The sequence below is a fragment of the Phascolarctos cinereus genome, unplaced genomic scaffold, assembly GCF_003287225.1.
Source record: "Phascolarctos cinereus isolate Bilbo 61053 unplaced genomic scaffold, phaCin_HiC Scaffold_3;HRSCAF=262, whole genome shotgun sequence".
NCBI lineage: Eukaryota > Metazoa > Chordata > Mammalia > Diprotodontia > Phascolarctidae > Phascolarctos > Phascolarctos cinereus.
Window position 1 is genome coordinate 210,575,367 of NW_027555736.1, and position 26,578 is coordinate 210,601,944.

General features: G+C 36.6%; 1 protein-coding gene across 1 annotated transcript in view; it reads left to right on the forward strand.

Annotated features, from left to right (window-relative positions):
• Nucleotides 1-510: 510 nt before the first annotated feature.
• KCNK10 (potassium two pore domain channel subfamily K member 10) overlaps nucleotides 511-26,578 on the forward strand; it is a 184,966-nt gene continuing 158,898 nt past the window's right edge. Inside the window, exon 1 of the mRNA XM_021000330.2 lies at nucleotides 511-562. Within this exon, the coding sequence (XP_020855989.1) occupies nucleotides 511-562 (52 nt within the window). The remainder of the gene's footprint in view (nucleotides 563-26,578) is intronic.

Below are 26,578 nucleotides of genomic sequence, written 5' to 3' on the forward strand. Positions count from 1 at the left end.
TGTAGTTTAGATGTGCCGTGGGTGTAGTAGTGGAGAAGGAAGGGGTGAGTGCGGACTGCATTTGTGCTAGTCAGTATGCCAGGCTGACGTGTGCTCACACGCCTTCGATGTGTGTAGTAATACTGCAGTGGGCTTCTCCCTCTCACTACCCTCTCAGCACATGGACTAGACCATCTGGGCTGCAGAACCTCGCACCTGACGGGATCACATTTTGGATCAGCCTGGCTAATCTTACTGGGGTCTTCCTCTCCAACAATTCCCCTGCAGATCTTACTTGTGATTCCACCCAGGGTGCAGCTGCCTTCCACACAAATACAACTAAAATAATAAGTCCTTCTCCCGTCCCTTCTTAGAGTATATATTTTTTCTTGGTGGGCTTTCCCTGAGGTTGCTGAGCCAAATCAGTCTAGTCTCTCCTATCATTTGAAATTAATTCGTTGGACTGCAGCACCGAGGCAGAGAAGTTGGGGACTTTATTTCATATTCTCTCGCTTTTCGGTCAACGGAGCAATGAAATTTCCAATCGAGACTCCAAGAAAACAGGTGAACTGGGATCCTCAAGGTTGGTGTTGCTTACTTTTCACTCCCCCATCCACAACTCCTCTCTCTTTCCTAGTAATTGGTGACAGCATGCGGATTTGGAGTAATCTTTTCTCCATGTGCCCTGCTCCGTGAGTGGAAGGAATCTTGCTCTTGTCAGTGTGTGTCCTTAAGCTTGGAAATGCTCTTGGGAATTGCCGAGCAGGTGGGGGAAGGAGGCAGGAGGGTATTCATTCTGAAAATCGACACTACTATTATATGTATTTTAAGTTCTAGGGTTGAAAAATATATTTTATGGATGAATTAGTCAGAGATACAGAGGGCTAGTTGAATGAAATGCAGCAAAGTATATAATAATGACTGTTAATATATATTATTTAAAAAATTTCTGTGTGGCTCCTTTGTTTCTGGTGATCTTTGTCTCTCTGGTAAATGGGTGGTATACTTACTTGGAGTCAGATGTGGTTGCCTGCCTAGGGTGTCCTCGGTGGGAAAGGTATCCTGGCAGCAAGCAGGGATAAAGAAACCTGCTGTAACATCTTCCTCAGGGATGGCTCACTGCTCAGGGCACGTTAAATAATGGAACCCAAAGGGACCTTTCCAAGTCTTGACTCAATCTTATTACTGTTGGAGCAGTGATTACCGTTCTGCTAAGGTTGATTACCTCTCCTACTCCACTCAGGAAAGAGGAGATAGGGTGGGGCGTGAAAAGGAAATGTGTACTCAGCAAGTGCTACTACTAAGGTTGGAAAATGCTTCTTCAGCCCAAGAGGGAAAGGGTGAAAACGCATTTGTGCTTGATAAGTATGGGAAACTGTCACTGAAATTAGCATACAGATGTTTAATCTTCTCCTAAGTGATTAGTGTGGGAGCAGAACAAGTTAAAGCCATATGTCCAGTTTTGCGTCAAGAATGCTTTTTAGTAGTTTTCCAAGGGAAGTCTGAAAGATGACACAATCTAGACAATTAGTTCGTATTCCAGGTCTAATTTTGTGTTTGGTTTGTGCAGCAGAGCTGGCTTCTTCTTGTTTGTTTTTCCCACCATGTAAAAGTACATTTCCACTTTTCTCCAGAAGGGAGGTAAAAAAGAAAAAACAATCATCTCTTCAACAAATGTCTCATGAGCTGGTTGACTATTGGGGAAGTGATATTACTTTCTTTACACTAACTCCTCTAGAAGCTTAATAATCAGGAAACCTAGCAACTGATCTCCAAATCTACCCTAGAAATGGAAATACATATATGGACAATCAATGTCTTGTATGTTCATACAATACTAATAAACACAGTTGAATTCTGATAGTATCTCACATGGTAGGTGCTAAATAAATATTTATTGACTAGTCACTCAGTGGAGTAGGTAGATATTCCATCTTATATATTCAGAAACAGACTTTAAGTGGGATGCTTACATTCATCCAGCAACATGTGTGTATACATGTATAAATTAATGTATTTATATAAATATTAATACATCATAGTATATAATATATAACACATAGCATACAATCATAGCACATCAACTCTTTTTAATATAAACATTAATATAGAATTAGATGTTATTATATAGAAACAAATATATATTTTGTATATATGTATGTATACATGTGTATACATGCTTGTAAATATACACATACATACACATATATGCATACATACATCTATCTATATGTCTATCTATCTATTTATCTATCTATCTATCTATCTATCTATCTATCTATCTATCTATCTATCTATCTAATCTATCTATCTCACCAAAGGTGAGCCTGGTGGGGAAATAAATGCTAGGCCATAGGTAGGTAACTTTTCTGCAGTGGCATGCCCCAGAGAGGTAACTACAGTTGGATGAATAGCCCTTTTCCTTAGGGCACTGAGATTAGAAGGCTCAAAACTTTAATGTGTAGTTTTAAATTTTGTTTACCCTTTGATAGCACCTTAACTTCTTCAGCAACAGAAAAACTAATTAGCAAGAATCAATAATTAAACTAGGAAGGCAATAGATTGTATCATTACTTCTATTCCTTCCTCTCCTTTCCCCTCCCTACTTCCTCCCTACTCATGGGCTGTGGCTATATGCCAGAAAAACTCTTCTCTGGTCTTACTCTTTCTTGCTTCAACCTAGGAAGTGGCTTGCACAGTAGTAGATTTCCAGTGTCCAGCAGTTTCCCTCTTCTGAATGATTTGAGGGAGCATTTACTGATACTTATTTAAGGTGATTTTGTATTCTTTCTCTAGGGCCCAACATTGCCAGTAACAGTTTTGTCCTACACAGCTTTCATTCTTTTGTTGTTGTTCAGTTGTTTTCAGTTGTGTCTGACTCCTTGTGACCCCATTTGGGGTTTCTTTGGCAAAGATACTGGAGTGGTTTTCTATTTCCTTCTCCAGCTCATTTTACAGATGAGGAAACTGAGGCAAATAGGGTTAAATGACTTGCCCAAGGTCACACAGTTAGACAGTGTCTGAGGCCAGATTTGATTTTAGGAAGATGAGTCTTCCTGACTCCAGGCCCAGCCTTCTATCCACTGAGCCACCTAGCTGCCCTTCATTTATTTACTCACTTGTAAATGAAGTGAAGGTGAATGGGTGTGGTGGTTTTCTATTTTAAGGAGTTAAGGGAAGAGGGCAAGCAGAGCCTTCTTTGCTCACAAACAAGGGACATGGCTTAAGCAACGTGGTGGATCCAGTGGCAAAGGTCTATCAGGGACACTGTGGGTATAAATTCCTGGGGAACTCAGTTTTCTAGCATTCAAAATTTTCAGAGGACTGAAGTGGAAACAGATGGTCATAAGGAGGGGAAAACTGGTAGATCAGTGGTACAGGTTTTCATGAAAACTTTTTTTTTTTACCATTGTTTGGCTAAACTAAACTAAAAATGGCTTCTTGATCACTTTTTTGCTTGAATAAACAACCAACCAGTCAATTAATGGGCCAGGTACTGTGCTGGAGATACAAAGGTAAAAATGAAAACATTTCTGGGAGCTTGTGTTCTTGTGAGGAAGACTACGTATCTAAATAAGTATATACAGAATAAAAAAATGAGGAAGAGAACCTGGTGGTGGTTGGGTTTTTTAATTTTTTTTGTATAGGAAACTCCCAGGTGAGGAAATTCTGATTCAGGTTGTCAATTTTTGCACAATTTGTAGTCATAGAAGAGATGCCTAGAACATCGAGAAGTTAAAAGTTTGTCCAAGGTCACATAGCTAGAATATGTCTATGGTAGCACAGGAATTCTAGTCTTCCTGGTTTCAAGTATATACTTTATGCAGGCATACATAGTTTTTTTGCACTTCGTACATAGATATTTAGGTGTTTTGTTTGTTTGTTTTTACAGATTGAAGGTTTTGGGCAACCCTGTGTTGAACAAGTCCATAAGTGCCATTTTCCCAATAGCATGTGTTCACATCGTGTCTTTGTGTCACATTTTCATAATTCTCGACATATTTCACACTTTTTCATTATGATTACACCTGTTATGATGATCTGCGATCAGTGATCTTTGACATTATTATTGTAACTATTTTGGGGCAACATGAACCACGTGCATATAAGATGGCAAACTTAATCGAAAATATTGTGTGTCTTTTGACTGCTCCACCCACTGGCTCCTTAGGTCTCCCTATTCCCTGAGACACAACAATGTTGAAATTAGGCCAATTAATAACTCTACAATGGCTTCTAAGTGTTTGAGTGAAAGGAAGAGTCAATCAATGTGGCATACTTCATTGTTGTCCTATTTTAAGAAATTGCCACAGCCACCAAAACCTTTAGCAACTACCACCCTGATCAGTCAGCAGCCATTAACATCAAGGCAAGACCCTCTACCAGCAGAAAGATTATAACTAGCTAAACGCTCAGATGATGGTCAGCATTTTTAAGCAATAATGTATTTTTAATAAAGATATGTGCATTGTTTTTTAGATATAATACTATCGAACACCTAATAGACTACTGCATAGTGTAAACATTAACTTTTTTTGTTTTTGTTTTTAATATAAATTTATTTATTTTTAGTTTTCAACATTCACTTCCACAAGTTTTTGAGTTCCAAATTTTCTCCCCATCTCCCCCCTCCCCCCACCCCAAGATGGCATGCATTCTGAATATCCCTTCCCCTAGTCTGGCCTCTCTTCTGTCTCTCCCCCTTTCTCTTATCCCCTTCCTCTTCTATTTTTCTGTAGGGCAGGATAGACTTCTGTACCCCATTTCCTATATTTCTTATTTCCCAGTAGCATGGGAAAACATTTTTTTTAAACATATGCTTTTAAAACTTTAGGTTTCAAATTTTCTCTCTTCCTCCCTCCCCACCCACCCTCATTGAAAAGGCAAGCAACTCAATATAGGTTGTACATGTGCAGTTATGCAAAACACTTCCATAGTAGACATGTTGTGAAAAACTAACTCTATTTCCTTTAATCCTATCCTGCCCTCCCATTTATTCTATTCTTTCTTTTGACCCTGTCCCTCCTCAGAAGTATCTACTTCTGATTACCTCCTTTCCCATCTGCCGTCCTCTCTATCATCCCCCTGCTCTCTTGTCCCCTTCTCCCCCTATTTTCCTGTGGAGTAAGACAGATTTCCACACCCAATTGAATTAAACGTTAACTTTTATATACACTGGAATCCAAAAAATTCTTATGACTTGTTTTATTGTGATATTTGCTTTATTGTGGAGGTTTGGAACTGAACCCACAATATCTCTGAGGTATGCCTGTATTTCACGTCACATTGCCCCTCTACAGGACATAGACAAAAATAAAGGGCCATCTCCAGTCATTCTGATCTATATCTTGCCATTGGACGCAGGTGTCTCTGGAGGAGAAAGCGAGGCTGGTGACCTTGCATGGTCCTTTTTGAGAACAAAAGATAAACAACAATAACAATGAAATAAATGCAAGGTAAATACTAGGATAGAGTGACTAGATAGAGAGGGCCTGAACTAGGGAAGCAGCAATGCATGGAGAGAGAATGGAAGAAATATTGTGGAGGCAGAAATGACAAGATTATGACATCAATTACTCTTCTTGTAGAAAACCACGGATCTATCTTCCCTTTCAGATTTGTTCCTTTATGCCATATGTTTAAGGGGTAAGAAATCAGTTCTAGAGAGGGGGGTGGTCATTACGGTATATTGACAAGAGCACTGCACTCTGGCTCAGAATACTTGAGTTTTAGTCCTTTGTCCACCAACCTGCCCTATGACCTTGGGTAAACTACTTTCCTTCTCTGAGCTTCAGTTTCCTCATCTGTCATATAAGGCAAACCTCAATACGGTGACCTCTCAATCCATTCCAACTCCAACATTCTATGATTTTTAGTGGCTACATCAGCTATTGATCAGAAAAAATGCACCATGATGATGGTTGAGAAATTTTAACTGAATTGAACCAAGACATGGTAGCAATCACATAGGTTGTGGAATTACGTAGTCATTATGATATTTTGTTTATAGCCCCATTACGTGACAGTTTAATAGCACAAAATGAATGCAATTTGGGAACAGATTGGCTTTGATTGCACTTAGGTGAATTAAGTGAAGCACCATCAAGTAGCTTTGGTGTCAAAATCAGACCTAAATTTAAATTTATTATTCTTTTAGAGGATATGGATTTCCTCAATATCCATAAAATTAAATTTGCCCCCCAAGTTCTCGGCAATCATTTTCTAGCAGAACTTTAAAAAAAGGATAATGATGTTCTAGTTGAGATTGCACTTTGGCCAGTGGTTTCTACCTGATGATAGAGTGGACTGACTAGGATGGATATCTTTCACCTCTACCAATGAAGTTCAGTAAGTGTTATTTCTGTCTCAAGTTAAAATGAACTAGTCATAGATCATGGGATATTAGACCTGAATGAGACCTTGGGAATCACCTAGGCTGACTCCTTCATTTATAGATTAGGAAAATGAGGCCTAGAAAAGTGAAGTGATGTGCCCAAGTAGTACGCTAGTGGCAGAAGCTGAACTTGAATTCAGGTTTTCTGACTCCTACTCAAGTGTTCCTTCCATTGGATTAAACTGTCCCAATAAATAATGTGACTCTGCAAGAAAGGGAAAAGAAAGGTTTAATTTTTTTTTTTTTAAAGAACAACAGTGGTGTAAAAGGACAAATTTCAGAGGACTCTTACTCTTATGTTAAAATAATGCATTTTTGTCCAGCCTGCTGCAAGTTCTCTGGAGTTATCAGATAACTATTTTTAAAATGCTCACATTTATGTTTGCAAATCTGGAAGCGAAAAGGCTGTAAAAGGGGTTAGCAGATCTCCCTTGTACAAACATATGCTTGGTGTTCAGTTAATAGACAGGTCCATATTTTTGCTTGGGTTTGAGGCACTTGTTAGCTGTTCTGTTCTTGTGAAGAAACATGGCAAAGTCTCGGTAGTTAGGCTAGGATTAGACAGGTCTATATTTTTTGCCTAGATCTGAGGCATTTATTAGTTATTCTATTCTAGTAGAGAAATATGGCAAAGACTAGATGGTTAGCCCTGGATTCTTTGAAAAAGAGGCATTCTTATCGTACACTGTAGAAGGGTATTCAAAGGGGTCGTGTTGGCAGAAAAAATGTCAAAGCATAGCCCTTACTGTCACTCTATGTATTCTTTTGAAATGTATCTTACTAGGTTAGGAAGGATAATTCTGTGTGCAAATAATCTGTGAGTCTTTAGAGAATGGTATTTCCCTGTTCAGGCACTCTTGTTCTGAGAGCCAATATGAAGATTTTTGAATTAAGTATACGCTGGATAAAAGGTGGAATTAGGGTCACATATGGCCATTTGCCATACCCAATAGTAGCAAGAATACACTAGCTTTGCCTTTGTTTATTATTAGGCACAGAGCAGTAGGTATGGTAGAAAGAGCTCTGTATTTAGGAGTCAGAAGATCTGCATTTGAGCCCTAGCTGTGCTGGACAAGTTAGTTCTCCTTCCTGGTTTTTGGTAGACTCAATAAAATGAGGGATTTGGACTATATGACCTCAAAGTTCTCTTTCTAAACTTTAGCATTTGTCACTTTAAATCCAATGTTTTCAATGAATTTCTGAAAATAAAAATTTCGTTTATTTTCATTTATGTTATATGTTAATATGTTACAGAGGAGATTCCTTTCACGTATCGGTTGCCCTAGAGGGCCACTAACATCCCTTGCAATTCTCAAATTTTGTGGTTCTGTAAAGTCTTTTGTGATGCTAACTGTGGTTCCTTGGTACTTGAACTCTTCTTTTTGGCTGTTTCCTTCTTCTTTTTTTTTTTTGTCTTTGACTTGGAAACTCTGGATATTTGCTACTACATTCCTGGGTGTTTTTCAGTTTAAGGTTTCTTTTAGGAGGTGATTGTCAGGTTCTTCCTATTTTGACTTTTCCCTCTGGTTCTAATAGATCTGGGCAATTTTCTGTGATTTTTTTTTTTGAAATACAGTATATAGGATTTTTTTGTTTAGTCATGGCTTTTAGAAAGTTTGGAGATTCTTAATCTATCCCCATTTGACCTGTTTTCCAAGTCACTTGTTTTTGAGGGTAGATACTTTACATTTTCTTTTACTTTTTTCAATCTTTGAATTTGTTCTAATATTTCATTTTGCCTCATGGAGTCATTGATTTGTTTGGTTCATTCTATTTTTTCAGGGAGTCCACCACTTGAGTAAGTTTTTCTGTTATCCGTTCTAAGCTTTTTTATGCTCCTTTCAGTTTTTCTCAGGAACTCTCAGTTCCTTTCTCTTTTACTTATTATCTCTTGCTTCATGTCTTTGGATCATTCTTTTAGTCATTGTGGCTAAACCATTTCCTCCCATTTTTTTCTTGCTAGCTGTAGTCTTTTTCTGGGTTTACCTCTTAGACTTCTTTTGGTCCATAATTTTTTTCACTTTGTTTCTTGTTTTCTTCTGTTTAGTCGTGCTTCCAGCCTCAGTTTTTAGATTTAGATCATGTGCTCTTGCCAGTCTTCTCAGGCATTTTGGGAAGATTTGATTCTCCCCCAGCCTCTGCCCTGCTCCCCCATGTATTCTGGATGCTATTCTTATTGACAATTCAGATGAAGCATCTTGTATTAGGCTCTGCCGTGTGCCTAAGTACCTATCTTCTGTCTCAGTTTCCTGGTGGTCCATTGTGTGTTCTGGCCTTGGCCAGTTTCTATCTTCTCCTTACATGATTCTATGTCAGGATTTGATTCTGTCTTTTGCTGTGATCCTGACAAGGCCTAGTGTGTTGTTGAAAATAATGTTGGTTTCCGACCTCCTACAAATCCCACTCCACATTCCTCACCCCATTCTTGTACCTCGGCATTGAGTTGACCCTTCTCCTGCCATGTCTCCCAGTGCTTCGTAGAGTGCAAGTCTAATTCTTTCTGCCCAATGACCTGAACTGAGTTTTTTCCTGTCACAAATTACTAGTGCTCCTTGATTTATTTTGAGGTAAATATTTTTCTAGGCTCTATTATCATTGAATATGATTATTTTCCTCCTATAATACTGCTCTAATTATTTTGTAAATAGCTACAAAACAATTTATGGTTTGCAGAGTATTTTATACCTGTTATCTCATTTGATTCTCACATCAACTTTGTAGAGTTGGTAGTACAGAAATAACTCTCCATTCAGAAATGAAGATGATAGAAAACACAAGATACCAATAAAAACTAATTTTTTAAAAAAAAGAAATAATGATTTCAAATAAAAACAAACAAAAGTATATTCAGTTACTGTGCTAGGTTCTGTGGATACAAAACAGAAATAAGACTGCCCTGCTCTCCTGAAAGGGCTCAATTGGATATGAAAAATCACTTATCCCTTCAATGCCCCAGGCAGCTTTGTAAGATCAATTGCACAGGAGGAGAAAATCCTGGGTCTAGCATGAGCAAAACAAAATCTATCATTGTATTCCTTGAGGGTGTCTAGTAGTAAAGTAGATTTTGTAGGATGGACATCAGGATAGAGGAAGTTAGTCTTTTCTTGGTTATCTAGGAACACACTCATACTGTATTGTGAAAGAGAGAGGTGTGTATGTGTGTGTGTGTGTGTGTGTGTGTGTGTGTGTATGTGTGTGTGTGTGTGTGTGTGTTGGGAGGACCTGGTATAGCCTTTAGGCATCATATAATCATAGGATCTTCAAGATGGAAGGGATCTTAGAGATAATCTAGGGCAATACCTTAATTTTACAGATGAAGAGATCAAAACCAAGGAATGGATGCTGCTTGCCTACTCTAAGATCCTTGAGGATAGACAGCATAATGTATTAGATAGAATGCTGGATTAGTGTGTAGGAAACTCGGGTTTGAAATCTCCCTCTCTCCATCCCTGATGCTTACCAGCCTTGTGACTTTGGGGTCACGAATCTCTCAGGGACTCAGTTTCTTCATCTGTAAAATGTGACTTGAGGGACTCTAAGCTTCCTTTCAGCTTTAAAGCTATGATCCTGTCTTTTCTTCATCTCTTTATCCTACCTACCTAGCCAGCACAGAACTTCACACATGAATGTTTATTGAATTGTTGTCATGCCCAAGATCACACAATGAGTTGGTGGCAGAGCCAGACCTAGAATCTGGATCTCCTGATTTCTCATGCCCTTTCAGCTACAGGATACTGTCTCTCATGAAGCAACATGGGTGTTAGTGTCTATTTTGTTCATCAGGTTCTGATGGCCTCTTGCCTAGGCCATTGTTATGGTATCCTAACTACTTTTTTTTTCTTAGAAGAGATGGCTTGCTGCATAGAAAGGAAAAATATATTCAGAAATAAAGACAACATAAAAACAAAGTATACCAATAAAATATTTTTAAAGAAATAAAGAATGATTTTAAATAAAAACAAATAAGCATATATTTAGGCATTGTGCTAGGTTCTAAGAATGCAAAACAATTATATAATATCTATCCTATGTAGTATTACCAGATTAATCTTAGACCATAGATAATAGGATCTTAACACAGAGTCCTGGCCACATCACATCCCTGCTCAAAGCAAAAACAAACAGCTCAATAATTATTTCTCATTGCAGTATATAACATGTACAAAGATTAGTAAATACAAAATAATTTTGAAGAGGGGGATGAGGGAGAACAAGAACAAATTTGAAAAATCAGGAAAAGAATCATGTGGGAGGTAGTATGAGATGGCAAATAGGGATTCTGGGAGGCAGAGAAAAATAGGGAGAGCGTTGCAGGCATGGGGGACCCGCTATTCATAAGATCTTTTCTTATAAGTCCCTTACCTTCAATAGATAGTAGTGATGAAAACATCATTTATGCCCTTGAATTCTTTAGTTCTTTACCCAAGACTTCATGATTCTTAGCAATGCTTTATTGGTTTCTTCTGGTAATATAATTTTTCCCTACATGATCATTGGAACTGATTCATGTAGGGGATAACCAGAAGTGGATACAGATCTTCTGATTTTTTTCTGTCACATCCTATAGTCTATTGTATATGGCATGGATCTTATCAGCAGGGAATCACCAAATATTATTATTCATTTCTTCTTCTGACCATTATTAGGCAATTTCTCACTTACTGGCATTTGTGGAAACACATCACTGTTTCTTAGAGCTTAAAATTTTTTTCCTACTGAGATGATTTAGTTCCTCTGGAGGTGGAATGGGAAGGTGTTTGGGAAAGGCCTCATTCCCTTTTCTTAACTCCAAATGTTTATTTGTCCTTGTTTAAGTCACATTCTTCTACCTTCCACATTCTCAACATCCTTCTACCAGTTTTTTCTATTTTATTTTTAAAGTTTATTTTAAATTTTAAATACAAAATAAGAAAAAAAAACATTGGTATATACACAGCAGAACATAAGAGAGGATTCAATATACAGCAATAAATTTCCATTTCAAGAAAACCTATATAATGAATATTACACATTATTTTCAAAGCTGTCCATCTTTATCCCCACCCAAGGCTACAATTAAGTATGGACACCTACACACATATACATAGATATCCATAAACATACACATATATACATATACACTCAACTTTATTTCTATCCACTACCTTGCCCTCCTATTCTTTAACTCACCCCCTCCCCAAGAATCCTTCCTTTATCCTCTCTTTCCACCCTATCTATCCCCTTATCCTCCTATTTCTTTCTGAATTTAGAAGATTTTGTATACCCTTCTAAATATGTATGTTGTTCCCTCTTTATCCCATTCCCATGAAGCTACACACCTTTCTGTGCCATCCTCTTATCCTATTTACTATTTTCCCCTTATACTCTCCCCCCTTCTTATCCCCTTACCCGCTTATTTCTTTCTGAATTTAGAAGACTGTCATACCTTTCTAGATAGGGATATATAACCCATTCCCTATGAGAGCAGGGTTCCAGAACTACCCACCCTCCTCCCCATTTAATTCCTCAGTATCAGTTCTTCCTCTCACACCTCATCTGTATGAGATACTCTTTTTACCTTTTCCTACATCATTTTGCTTTTTAGGGTCACATCATATCATATCATGCCACATCACATGAGCTGTACCTCACTCTTTCTTTCAAATTACCCAATTACTAATGACAATCTTAGACATATGGTTTACATTTCCAAGTAAACAATTTGTCCTCACTGGGTCCCTTATTGAGTCTTTGATGTTTATCTTATATTTCTCTTGGATCTTGTGTGTCAAATTTTCTGTAACTTCTGGTCTTTTTGCAACAAAATCCTGAAAGTCTGTCAATTCATTGAATATCCTTTTTTTTTCATTCAGGATTATACTTAACTTTGCTGGGTATGCTATTTTTGGCTGTAACCATATTTCTTTTGCTCTTCCATATATAGTGTTCAAAGATCTGTGATCTTTTACTGTAACTGCTGCTAGGTCTTGTGTAATTCTAATTGTGGCTCTGCCATATTTGAATTATTTTTTTTCTTGTTACTCATAATGTTTTCTTCCTAACCTGGGGGTTTCAGAATTTGGCTATGGTATTCCTGCAGGTTTTCCTCTGAGGATCTCTTTCAGATGGTGGTTAGTGGATTTTTTCTAGTACTATGTTTCCCTTTTGTTCTAACACTTCAGGGCAGTTTCCTTTTTTACTTGTATTATTGTTTTGAGATTCTTTTTTTGATCATAGCTTTCAGGTAGTTTGATTACTCATGTTCTCTCTCTCTCTCTCTTCTCTCTCTCTCTCTCTCTCTCTCTCTCTCTCTTTGGTGAGGCAATCAAGGTTAAGTGACTTGCCTAGGGTCACACAGCTAGTAAGCATCATGTGCCTGAGGCTGGATTTGAACTCAGGTCCTCCTGATCCCAGGGTCAGTGCTTTATCCACTGTGCCAGCTAGCTGCCTCATGTTTTCTCTTCTTGATCTGTTCTTCACATCAGTTGTTTTTCTTATAAGATGTTTCACATTCTCTTCCATTTTTCATTCTTTATATTTGTTTTATTATTTCTTGGTCTCTTACAACCTCTTTGGCTTCCCTTTGCCCAATTCTAATTTTCATGAAGTTGTTTTCTTCCTTAAGATTCTGGATCTCCTTTTCCAGGTGGTTGACTTTCTTTTCATAATCTTGTTTTTCTTGGATTGTTCTTACTTTCAAAAAAATTTCCTCAATCTCTCTTATTTGATTTTTGAAGTCTCTTTTGAGTTCTTCCATGATATTTTTTTTGGGCAAGTGACCATTGACATTATTCTTTGGAGTAGAACAGGCTTTTTTTTTTTTTTTTGCTTCAGTATCCTCCTCTGAAAACAAACCCCAGTCTTCTCTATTCCCATAGTAGCTGTCAATGGTCCAGTTCTTTCTCCTTTACTTGCTCACTTAAAACAAAATTTTAGCAGCTTGTTATTATAATCACCTCTAATCCTGGGGTATGGAGATGGTGCCTCTCTGGCTTCAGGTCCTTCTTGCTGTTATTTTTTGAGATTTGTCCTGGGCCCAGCCTCTGTATTCCTTTCCCACTCTAAGCCACAGCTAGGACCCCCTGGCACACTATGCTGGAAATACTCTTGCTCCCTGAGAACCCTCCAGTGATTATGACCTTCATTTCTCCCCTGTGGCCTGGAACTGATATCAAGAACTCAGCTGTCCTGTACTTACAGGCCCATGGCCAGCAGCATCCATACCCTCTGCTTCTGTACTCACTGAGCATATGCTAGTTCCTTCTTGCCCAGCACCACGTTTTGGCAGCATAGCTGGGCCTGGCATCCCTTAAGGCATCCTTTGGCTCCCTCAATCTTCCTCCACTCAGACCCCTGACTCTTCACATCATCCTGGAGGTGGCTACCTCCCAACCCAGCTAGCCCCAGGGCTTACCTCTTGCTGTTTCAGCAGAGCTCACCTGGTGGTGTTTACATTTCATCTGGGCTAACCCTCTGTCCTGGGACCCTTCTTAGGATCTTCTCCAGTTGTCTCTGGACAACCGCCGTTCTTGTTTATTTTTGTCACTCTGCATTCAGCCTGAGGCACTATTTTGTCTTGTTTGTGGAGAAAATCTGGAGAACTTGGAGTTTTGTGACCTATTCTGCCATCTTCCCAGAATCCTCCCCTTCTACTTGTTTTACATCTCTTTTCTCTGTTGTTTTCTCCCCGAAGGTCTGTTCTTTCAGAAAACACTTCATTCTCTCTGATAATATGGACAGTAGAGATAAATTCCTTGACTCTATTTACCTTCTTCTTCAGCTTGGAAAGCATTTGTCACTTTGTGCATACATAGCTGTTCTTGGTATTGAACAAAAAGACCAACATTTCACAACCTATGCTGATCATGAACAATTCTCCTTGCTCTCCACACTTTTTTGAAGTCAGATCCTCAGCTCCTTGCCTTTTTTTGTTAACTCTCTTGGACCAATATTTGTGGCAAATCGATGTAGCAGACTTGTTGTTTGTCAAGTCCAGGGGTGTCCTGGTAAATGCTAAATAGCTGGCTTGGGTGAGGTGTAGGGAGGAGAGGATGTAGGCATACATACTTTTAAATTTAATCTGCATTTGTTAACACTTTCTTAAGTCTAGACAATTAGCAAGATAATAAATCAAACCCTAATTTATAGCAATTGCTGATTTCTGAGGTATAAATCCTTACATTGAAAATTTAATAATGGCCAACCTATCCTTGGTCAAGCCTTTTTGTATATATTTGTTTACATGTTGTCTCTTACATTAGATTGCGAACTCCTGGAGGGCAAGGACTTTTGCCTGTGTGTGTGTGTGTGTGTGTGTGTGTGTGTGTGTGTGTGTATGTGTGTGCACGCGCTTGCGTCTCCTCAGCATTTAGGACAGTGTCGGGCACACAGCCTACTGTGAGCCTAATGAATGTTGACTGATTTATTGATGGAGGCTCCTGAACAAAGTTTATTTTATTAAAGGCAGGCCTCCTACTTTTTCTCAATATCAGTTTGTTATTTTTCCAAAGATTTGAGGAAAATTATGTTTAGTCGAAAGTTTTGGCTAATACAGACTTTTCTATGCTTATGTAGTGTCTTAAGCCAAAGAGCTAATGCACACTATCTCATTTGCTCTTATTATCATTAATGACAACTTATATTAATGACAACTCAGTCTTATGACTGAGACTTTTGGAGCACCTTGTATATTGCTACCAATTTTGGAAAGGTTTTTTTTTTCTCCCTACAACAACCCTGTGAGGTATGTTACGGAAGTATTATTATCTCTTTTATAGATGATGAAATCAGGCACAGAGAGATAAGTAACTCAAGGCACTGACTCTGGAGTCAGAGGACTTGGGTTCATATTCTAGCAATGATGCTTCCAACTTGTCTGTCCTTGGGCAAGTTACTTAGTCTCTGGGTCTCGGTTTCTTTATCAGTAAAGTGAGGGAGTTGGCCTCTAAGGTCCTTTCCAACTCAGGAGCTAAGATCTTATGATTTCATGATTTGAATATCACACAGTGTTAATAGTTTTCAGCAGTTATATCTTACTGACAGTGTAGAAAACTAATGTTATTTTCATTTCTCGATTCCATTTTAAACTTAGACTTAAGGGTTAAAATAAGCCAAGGTGTGTATTACTTAGCCTGGCAGAAAGTGCTTCACTTGACTGCTCCTTGTGAAATGAATGCTGCCTCTGTCAAAATTAACAAAAAACTGTGATAGTTAGATGTGAGGTCTGTGGATTTCAAAGAGGACAATGGATCCACATAATTTATTTTCAAACTTAATTAAGAGCATTTGCATTTTAAGACTATGGATGAGACTTATCTTTATTCTGATGGTTCTAGGTAATCTCAGAAAAGCAGATATGTCATTGATGAAGCATGATTCATTGTGAATCCTAACATTATTGAATTACCAAACAGAGCATTACCTTAGCAGTCATCTAGTCCAAGTCCAACCTAAAGCAAGAATTGATGAGCAGTCAATGAAGTGTATGTATCTTATCTATAATATATCTGACAAAGCTCTCCTTGAATACCTCCAGTGATGGAGAACTCACTATCTTATGAGTTAACTTATTTCATCTTTAGACACTTCCAGTTATTATGAAATATTTACTTATGCTGTGTTGAAATTCATCTTCCCTTAACTTTTATCCATCGACTCTGGTTATATTGTTAAAAGCTGGGAATAATAGGTATGCCCATTTTATAGTTTGCTTCACCTCTATGTTAATAATTTGTAAATTCAGCTCTGAAGGATTAAATGTGGCTGAGATGTTTGAAACAGAAATCTCTGGTATAGTGTCAGGTTTAAAATTTTTAGCATACAGAACTCCATGTGCCTAAGTTTGTCTATCCCTTAAGGTAAGGGGGAATAGATATTTTTGTTGTTTGCTGTGCATGGGATTTTCTCTGTTCCCTCTGAGCCACCTGGTTAATGGCATGAACTCAGGCTGATGCACTGCCAAGTGTTTGATCTGCAGTCCCAAGGTTTTAGGTCCTATGGGTAAGACAATTGTGAATGGGTGGACTATAAGCTCTTTGAGAGTAAAGATTTTTCAGTTCTTTGCAGTTACATCCCCAGCACCTAATGCAGTGCCTAGCACATAGCTGGTGATTAATAACTTGCTAATTGATTGAATAAACAGGAAAGCTGAGTGCATCACCATGAATTCAGATAGAAAGGTCAGGATGAAATTAGAATTATGAAAGGTCTTCTGGGAATGGATAGGGGGATTAGGAGGAAGGGTTAATGAAACAGAGTGCTTTGAAACCTGGAGATAACAACCCAGAGAAGTCAATTGCTCAGACCTGTGGTGTCAAACTCAAGTAGAAATGGGCAACTAATCTGTACATAAAGACCTCTCTGGGTCACAGATTAACTTAGTTTTTAAATGTAATATTATCTATGTTTTATTATATTTTTATTCATTTTGTTAAATATTTCCCAATTACATTTTAATCTGGTTTGGATAGCATTTGGGAGTATATGGTATACATCTAACCTGAAAGCCATGTCCTGGTCAGAGGCCATCAGGGACCCTTCAGATCCAGCCAGGATAGAACTAAGCCCTCAGGGCTGAGCTTCTATTTGTCTTAAAAAGCCGTTGAAACTTCGAGAAACTTTGGTGATTGGAACCAGGGGTGTCAAACTGATGGCCCTTGTTCATTTTGGCAGCTGACTCTGAACATCTCTGGTTTTCCCCTAAAGAAATCCCACATCCCTCGTCATTCTCCCCAATGCTGATCATCCGTTCTTGTGCCCAGTAACTCACAAGCCTAGGAGGAGGCACTGATATACTCCTTGCTACTTTCAGATGCTTGCTCAGCCACCTTTACAAAATCTCTCCTCTGGAATTCATACCATCTGTTTGTATGACACTGTCTCTATCATTGACTCTGTCATATATTGACCTCCAGGAAACTTTGCTACCTTTTTCAGTAATTTCAGCAATTGACTTATAACCATAAGAGTGAATGGTTCTATATCTCATGACCCTAAGAACTGTATTCAAAATGTGCTACCTCTGTACGTCTTAAATCTCTCACACCAGTGGAATATAAACTCTTTGATATTAAGGATAAATTTTTTTCCTTCCTTCCTTCCTTCCTTCCTTCCTTCCTTCCTTCCTTCCTTCCTTCCTTCCTTCCTTCCTTCCTTCCTTCCTTCCTTCCTTCCTTCCTTCTCCTTTTCTTTTTCCTTCCTTCAATCCTTCTTTCCTTCTCGCTCTTTCTTTTTTCCTTTCTTCTTTTTTCCTGCAGCCTAGTATCTAGGGAATACATTGGATAGAGTACTGGGACTGGAGTCAGGAAGACTTGAATTCAAATCTAGTCTCAGCTACTGACTAGTTGTGTGACTCTGGGCAAGTCATTTAACTTTTGTTTACCTTAGTTTCTTCATCTGTAAAATGGGATTAATAATAGCACTTACCTCCTAGGGTTATTTTGAGGATTGAATGAGATAATAATTATAAAGCTCTTAGCACAGTGTCTGGCACAAAATGCGTGCTATGTAAATGTTAGCTATTATTATTAGTATAATGCCTTATACACAGTAGGTGATTAATAAATGCTTGTTATTGAATGGAATTGAATCTCTTTAAAATCCTTCTCTTTCTTTAAGGCCCAGCTCTGGTGGCATCTCATCGAGGAAGCCTTAGACTAAAAATATTTCCTTCTTCCCATTTTCTCCTAGTCCTTTGATTGGATCTTTCCCCTGCCTTTGTTGTATTTTACTTTGGATCACATTTAATGTGATTTTTTAAAAAAAGTGGCATTCTCTTCTCCTTGAGAGCAAGATCTATATAATTTTTTTTCATCTTTATGCCCCAAGCCTTTAGCATTACTGCCCAGTCATGGCACAGTGCATAGAGAGTTGGTCTCAGAGAGAGGAAGGCCTGGGTTCACATGTCTCTGATGTCGCATATTGGTTGGGTGACTCTGGACAATTCTCTTAACCTCTCAGGGACCTAGGCAGCTCTGTAGTACTACAAATTGCCTACATTGGCAGATGAGGTTCCAATAAAGATAACATATTTAGAGGTCATTGAGTCTAATTCCCTCCTTTTACAAATGGGAAAACGGAGGCATTAAAGCACAAAGAATGTGTTGCCTATGGTCATCCAGTATCTGAGGCAGGATTTGAACTTAGTTCTTTCTAACTCCAAATTTGGTGCCCTATCTGCTGCACCATGCTGCCAGAGTTTCTCACCAATGAAACCATAGGCCTGGCCTAAAAAAAAAAGATTTGATTTGAATTCATGACCTAGGCTACTGACCTTGGTAGGACTGGTGCCTTGATCACAGGAATACTAATGTTTTCCATTAAATCTTATGATGACAAATATGATCAGGATAGAGCATATACATACATGGGCTAGTATGTGTTTCATCTTGACCAATCTAGTCCTTTTGACCATTTCCTTCAAAGGTCATAGCAAAGAAAAGGAAGAAATGTAGAATGTTAGTGCCAGGAAACTTTGAAGTTTATCACTACAGTCCCTATACATGTAAATCTGGAGAGTTACATAAATGAAAATTATGGGAGAAATAAATTTTCAGTTTGAAGCCTAGCAATTTATTCAACAGATATGAAAAAAAGCACTATTTTTCCTTGTCTCCTCCATTGGTGAACTGCAATTATACATTTCAAATAACTCTGCAGCCACTAATCTCTTTTCCTACAGCAGGCCATAAATTTCATAGAGTAACATCATTTGTTTTGATGGACAAAAGCAGTAAAGGATACAGTTAGGACACTTCAGTTGGCTCTTGGCCTGTAACGTAGGTCTCTTTGCCAATTGTAGGCACCCAGGTACTAACCAGGGTATGACAGGCCATTAACAGAGAAGCAAGCACATCTTGTAAAATGATATAGTCTTCTCTTACCCTGTAATAAGCCTTCTTCTCTCCTGTACTGTTCTAATCTGTGCTGGGAGATTTACTGTTTTATTTGTATCTTAATCTATTTAATATGCAAATGTGTTTTCCTCATTATTTCTATGAAAAATAACCATTCTACATAACCATTAAGTGATTTATTTATTTATTATTTAGGGTAGTATCATTATGTCTACATGACATCCCTAAATGCTGGATTTGGCCTCAGAATTAGCCTGAAGCCACCGGGATACAATTCTCTATGAATGAATTATCTTATATGCATATGTTTTTCTCCTTCAATAGATCAACAAACCTATCAGCAGATTTCTTCCCAAAAAAAACCCCCAAACACCCTTAAATACAAGGTCATAGTGATACTGTTGAATGGGAGAGGAGCATGATAGATGAGGCTGAGACTTGTAAAATACCCAGGGGTTTGTAGGCAGGGCAGATGCCAGAATGAGCCAGGAGGGAAGTGAAAAACATGGCTTTGACGCTGGATGATTGTGGCAGTTCCAGACATGGACTCACTAATCATCTAGTCAGCCCCAGGGTGGAGTCATTCATACTCAGGGTGGGAAGATTTTGCTTAATGGTCCCCTCTGGATTTAAAGGGCCTTTAATGGTCTCCAAGGAGTTGCCTGTCCTATCCATATTCACTGTCTACTGCTTTTGTTTTGGTTAAAAACATTTAGAGGATCTACAGTTGATCTTTCAATAGAGTATATGAATGTCTAGGTTCTGGTTATAATGTGATAAGAAATAATATTTCACTTAACCATCTAGCTGACAAAGCAGGTTATAGTAGGTAGGTTATCTCTTTCCTCTTTCTTGCTCTCTTCGTTCCATTATCTTCTAAAGAAATTCTATTGCACTTTTGCATTTTTTTAACCTAATCCCCTGATTTCCTATTCATGTCATAGGCTGTTTCTTTCCTTTCTTCTGTTCTCTTTATCTGTGGACTAATTTGTGGGTGTGGCAGAGGAAAGACAGAAGTAGGTTTTCTGGTCAAAACTGGAGGGAAAAGGGAGCTAGACTTTTTACATAGCCTTAAACAAAAAAAAAAGGTGACCAGGAAGGAAGGACAGAAACGAGCATTTATTAAGCACCAGCTATGTGCTTGTCACTGTGCTAAGTGCTTTACAAATATCATCTCAATAGATTCAATGAGATCTAAAACCCAATGGCAACACTAACAATATAAAATTATGCAAGAAAATAAAAATAAACCAAAATAGAAAATTAGCAGATTGAAGAAGAGTATTGGATAATTTAAAAAGTAGTATGGAGAAACTGAAAAAAAAAATAACAGAAGTAAGGCAGATAAGAAAGAAAAAAATGGAAAATATCTTCAAATCATCTTCTGTAAAACTGATACATTAAAAGAAATTAATCAAGAATTAAAACTTGTAAGAAATTCCCAAGATGAATCTAAAAAGAGCTTATAGAAAGCCCCCCAAGAACTGAAGTTAGAATTTAAACATGACAAAAATGATTGGGTGGGTGTGATGAGGACAATTACCAACATGGATTATCCAAAAGATATAGAAGATATGAACAAATCACAAGACAGAAGAATCATAGAAGATATGAAAGAATTGGTAGAAAGAAACCAGACTAACTGGAAAACATGAGATTAAAGTTATGGATATGGCTGATGGGTCTAGGTACCCTCATAATGATTGATATCCTATAAAGCTTAGAAAAGAAATCTGAAATATTTTGCAAGACATCATTAAAAATAAACTTTCTAGAATAAATAAGGAGTAACAATATATAAATAGCAATAATCATAGGGCCTAATGAAGAAAACAAAAGAAAACAAGATTCAATGCTTTTACACACATCCTAATTAAACTTCAACACCACAATGATAAGGAAAAAATCCTATGAATTTCAAGAATAAGGACAGAAATAACATTCGAAGAATTGCTATGTAGGATAACAATGAACTTCTCCAGAAAAAAAAAGGAAAAATTAGAGAAACTGGAATATAACATTTACAAAATTAGGAAATATGATCCATGAACCCAGAATTAACTACCTAACAGAATTTATTTTTAAATTTATTTATTTATTTTTAGTTTTCAACATTCACTTCCACAGAATTTTGAGTTTTAAATTTTCTCCCTTTCCCTCCGTAGGCTCTACATATACATTCATATTAAACATATTTTCACGTTAGTTATGTTGTAAAGAAGAATTTGAACCAATGGAAGGAACTACAAGAAAGAAGAAACAAAACAAAAAAAGAGAGCAAATAGTATGCTTTGATTTGCATTCAGACTCCATCCACAGTTCTTTCTCTAGATGTGGATAGCATTTTCCATCATCAGTCTTTTGGAGTTGTCTTAGGTCCTTGCATTGCTGAAAGAGTCTATCAAAGTTAGTCATTGCACAACGTTGCTGTTACTGTGTACAAAGTTATCCTGGATCTGCTCATTTCACTAAGCATCAGCTAATATCAGTCTCTCCAGGTTTTCTGAAGTCTGTCTGCTCATCATTTCTTATAGCACAATAGTATGCCTAGCAGAATTGACTTTGCTATATGAAGGCAAGGATAGAAATTCAAGAAGCATTTGGAATTTGGAAATTTTGCAGAGGGACATACAGTTCAAGAAAGTCAGTGAATAAGCCAACAAAAGAGAAAGAAAAAGAGAAAAAGTAATTAAACAACTCACACTCTTCAAATCAAGATAAATGAGAACCTCTAATAATTGTGAGGATCCTCATATATATTGGTAAATGAAAAAAAAATAGAAGTAATGAATGGAGACAGAATAATCCCAAAGAGGAAACTCTTATCTATTATGAAAGGAAGTCCAAGTTGAAGAGTCTTATATAGTTGCTGTAGATGAAGGAATTTATTCATGTTGCTTTTGGTATACTTGGGTTAATAATACTAATAATAAAATAAGAAACTTACGTTCCTTTCCAATAAATTGAAGAATAATTCCACCCAAAAAGAATAATAGAAGACATCTACTAATTGTAATGCCAACGTAAATGGGCCAAGCTCTGCAAGAGAAGAAGGAGGAGAAGGAGGAAGAGGAGGAGGAAAAGGAGAATTTATGGGAATAGATTAAAAACAATCAGAAATATTAAGATAAAATAGATTCAAATGAAAAAGGTGGTATAAAGTTTACCATGCTGTTACTATTTCATGAAAAGTTGAAATGGCATTAATGATGTCAAAATCAAATTTAAATTAGAAACATTAAAAGTATATATTTGGAGGGGGCAGCTAGGTGGTGCAGTGGATAGAGCTCTGGCCTTGCAGTCAGGAGGACATGAGTTCAAATCCATTTTCAGACACATGACACTTACTAGCTATGTGACCCTGAGCAAGTCACTTAGCCCCTATTGCCTCACCAAAAAGGAAAGAAAGGGTATGTATGTATATGGAGTCAAAGTAAATCAATTTAAGTTTATACATGAATTACATATGTATATGTATACATGTATGTACACACATACATATACTTAATAATTCTATAGCAAAATTCTAATATGAAAATCATCCAGACTTACGACAAGAAATAGTTTAAAAATGGGTTATGTACTACATGATAAGAATATGAGAAGTCTCATAAAAAGATGACTAAGAAAGAAATAACAGACCTAAAGAAAGTGTTGAACAAATCATATCTAATAGTTATATGGAGAGAACTCAATGGAGAAAACAAAAATATGCATTATTTTTAAGGAGGAATTGAGAATAAAAATAATCACTGGGTCAAAAATAAAATATAGAAAGGCTAATAAAGAAAAGCAGATATTTTATACACTACATTTACAGACCATAATGGCCATAAATTTAGTAGTAAATAATGACATGAGTAAAGGTATACAGGTCCATGTGGAAGCTAAAAAAAAGATTTATTAAAACCTGTATAAAAATAAAAATACAAAAATAATAGAATACAAAAGAATAAATCACAACATAAACCCTGAATATAAAAATCTGTTGAATATAGCTAATATAGTATTCAGAGGCAAATTTATAGAGTTAAATGCCTACTTCAACGAGAAAGATATTGAAACTTAAATTGGATCTTCACTTTAAAAATTTAGGGAAAAAAATTATATGCCAGTAGAAAAAGAGGAATAACTAAAGTCATTGGAGATATTAATTTGATTGAAAGCAAGAAAAATAATTAGTGATAAATTAAATTAAAAAATCAACCAAATTAATAGACATTTAATATTTTTTTTCCAAAAAACAGTGAACAAGCATAAATCACCTAAAAGAGAGGTGAAAGATCAGAATGAGGGCAAACATAAATTTGTGAAAATTGAAGAGATTACTAGGCACAGATCTATATTAACAAATTTGTGAATCTAAAAGAAATGTATGGTTATTTACAAAAATACAAAATTCCACAATTAACAAAGAAGTAGATAGATAAAACATAGAAGCTTAGAAGAAATCTGAGAGACCATCAAAAAGCTCTAAAAAACACTGGGGAAAGACGGATTCACAGTGATATTCTACCGAACTTTTAAAGAACAAGTAAATCAGATATGTACTTTTCTAAAGCATAAAGATGCTGCTATGTAATTCTTTCAATGAGGCAAATATGGTATTGATTCCCAAAATGGACAAATATAAGGTTGAGAAAAAAATTATAAACCAGTGTCATTATAAATGTAAAATTTACTTAATGAAATTCCTGCAAAAAAAAAGGTTTAGTCGTACACCAGCAATTATTCTCAAATAAGATTTACTGTATGTTAATTCAAGTATGATTGATATAATAAATCATATAAAATGATTGCATGAATATATAATTATATATATAATTGGTAAAATACATCATTTATGTTAAAACATAAAAGTATATAGAAAAGAGGAGAAATTTCTTTAATATGATAAAATATTCATTTAAAACTATGAGCTAATATTGTATACCTACATGAGAAAAACACTAGAAGCTCTCCAACTATAAGCAGATATAAAGTAGTGCTTTCCATCCTTGCCATTCTTATTTGACACAGTCTTAGAAATGTTGGCAATGTTACTAAATCATTTGAAGAAAATTAAAGGAATAAACATTGATAATGAAAATGTTAAAATATTTCTATTTGTAGAGGACATTATTGTATGTGTAGAAAATCAAGACAATAACAGAATTAGTTGATGTAGCTAACGATTTTAGTAAAGTAATGGGATATAAGATAAACCTATAAAATAATTTATAATTGTATGCTACTTATAGAGAAAACTGATGGAAAGAGAAATGCCCTTAACAATAACAAAAACTAATAAAATAGTTATCAAAACACAATATAGGGAGACTCACCATGCAATGAGAATAAGCAAACTGAAGCAGAGAGAGATTTTGAGCAGAGAGAACAATGAGTAGACTGGTGAGATACTCCATGCATAAGATGATAAAGGGTTGTACTAGAGTAGTCACTAAGGAAATGAAGAAGTATAGAATTTGAGGAAAAATGAAGAGGACATTGAATAATAGAATATATGGGGACATATTAAAAATAAATTTAAATACATATAAATTTGTAAGTATAAGGGAAAAGAGGTATGATGGTGCCATTGATGATGTTTGAAATATTGGGAAAAGGTTCTTGTTTAGAAGGAAAGATAAGACAATGAGCTAAAATTTTAATGCACATAGTGTCTCAAAAATCTTAGTGCAGTTTTAAGCTTCATTAAGGTATTAAGAATTAGATGGCAAGATATCTATAATTAGAAAGAAATCCCATGATGTTAGAGACATAGTATGGAGTTGTAGAAAATGCTGTGGATTACAGTAAGATATCTAGATTCTAATCTTGGTTTTGCTGCTAGCTGTGTCCTCTACAAGAACATTGTTGAGACTCCATGCATGGCACTGGAAGAGGCAATTAAGACCTGTGTCTAATGGACTACTGGATTCTGCCCCAGGTCACCAAAGTTGTATAAAATTGAGGATATGGACCTATATGCCCCCCAAACATCCCTTATTTAGCATGTTAAACCAGCAAGTACTTAACTAGGGGAAGAACATTAAAGGTGGATGAGATATAGGGATATAGTAATGGGATTTTGGGAACTTCTGACTGCTTAATTGAGGAGCAGATTCATGTCTTGTGATCTATATAAGCAAGTTGGATGTACTCTAGGACTATTAACTCTTGAGAACTTGCTCTTTGATGTTTCTCCATATCTTGTAGTAAAGGATAGGGAAAGGGGGTTTCTTTCCCTTAACTATTGCCACTCTTCCCCACCTCAACCAGGAGCATCAATGGCAATAGAAGCACATGGTATGTACCGCTTAGCTCAAAATCTCATCTTCTGCGAGAAGCTTTTCTTGATACTTCTTAATGCAAGTGCCTTCCCTCTAGTATTATATCCAATTCATTCGTATGTATCTAGTTTGTATGTTGCACATTATCTTTCACATTAGACTGTGAGCTCCTTGAGAGCAGGGTTGCTTTTTGTCTTTTTAAAAAGTATCCTTACTGCTTAGCATAGTGCCTGGCACCTGGTAGGTACTTAATAAAACATTTGTTGCCTTGTTGACTATGTGGCAGTCACTTCATCTCTGTGGACCTCAGTTTCCTAATCTATAAAATGAGTAGGGATGGACTAAATCTTGAAAATCCCTTCCAACTCTGAAATTCTGATTCCCTGTTCAGTAGAAAATACTTTTCTGGAGAAAAAGACCATGGATGTTCTTCCATTGTTAATTTTTTTCATTTTCTTCCATTTATTTATTTTCTTCCATTGTTTATTATACATAGTTTATTCAAGATTATGTATGTTCTTTCATATCAAGGATTTATATCTGAAGTGCATGTTAGAGGTCATGTAATCCAACTTCCTTATTTTACAGAGGAGGAAACTGAGGTCCAGAGAGGTTCAGCAAATTGTTTAAGATCATAAGGGGTGGCAAGTAGCAGAACCAGAAATTGAACCCAGATTCAAATTCCATGCTCTTTTATCATGTTAACTCTCAAACCAAATGTTAGCCTGAAACTTCATTGCTTTTGCTGAAGATCAAGGTGATGTGATCACCATGAGTAGAAAACAGATCTACAGCTTTCTTCGATAAGGCATCTAAGCTATTAGTCTTTCAGTATCACTGGTAACGAGCCATAGACCAATTCTTTAGCGCTCTCTCTCTCTCTCTCTCTCTCTCTCTCTCTCTCTCTGTATACACACACACACACACACATAAATAACATAAAATATTATTGTATATAATATTATAATTATAATAATGTATGCATTATATATAAATATATGTTCTCAATTTAAGGATTCTTGCAGGGAAGCCTTTGTTTTCTTGGGTTCCTATGTTTCCTATTTCCTACCTGAAAAGCTCCAGGAGTGATATTACTATAT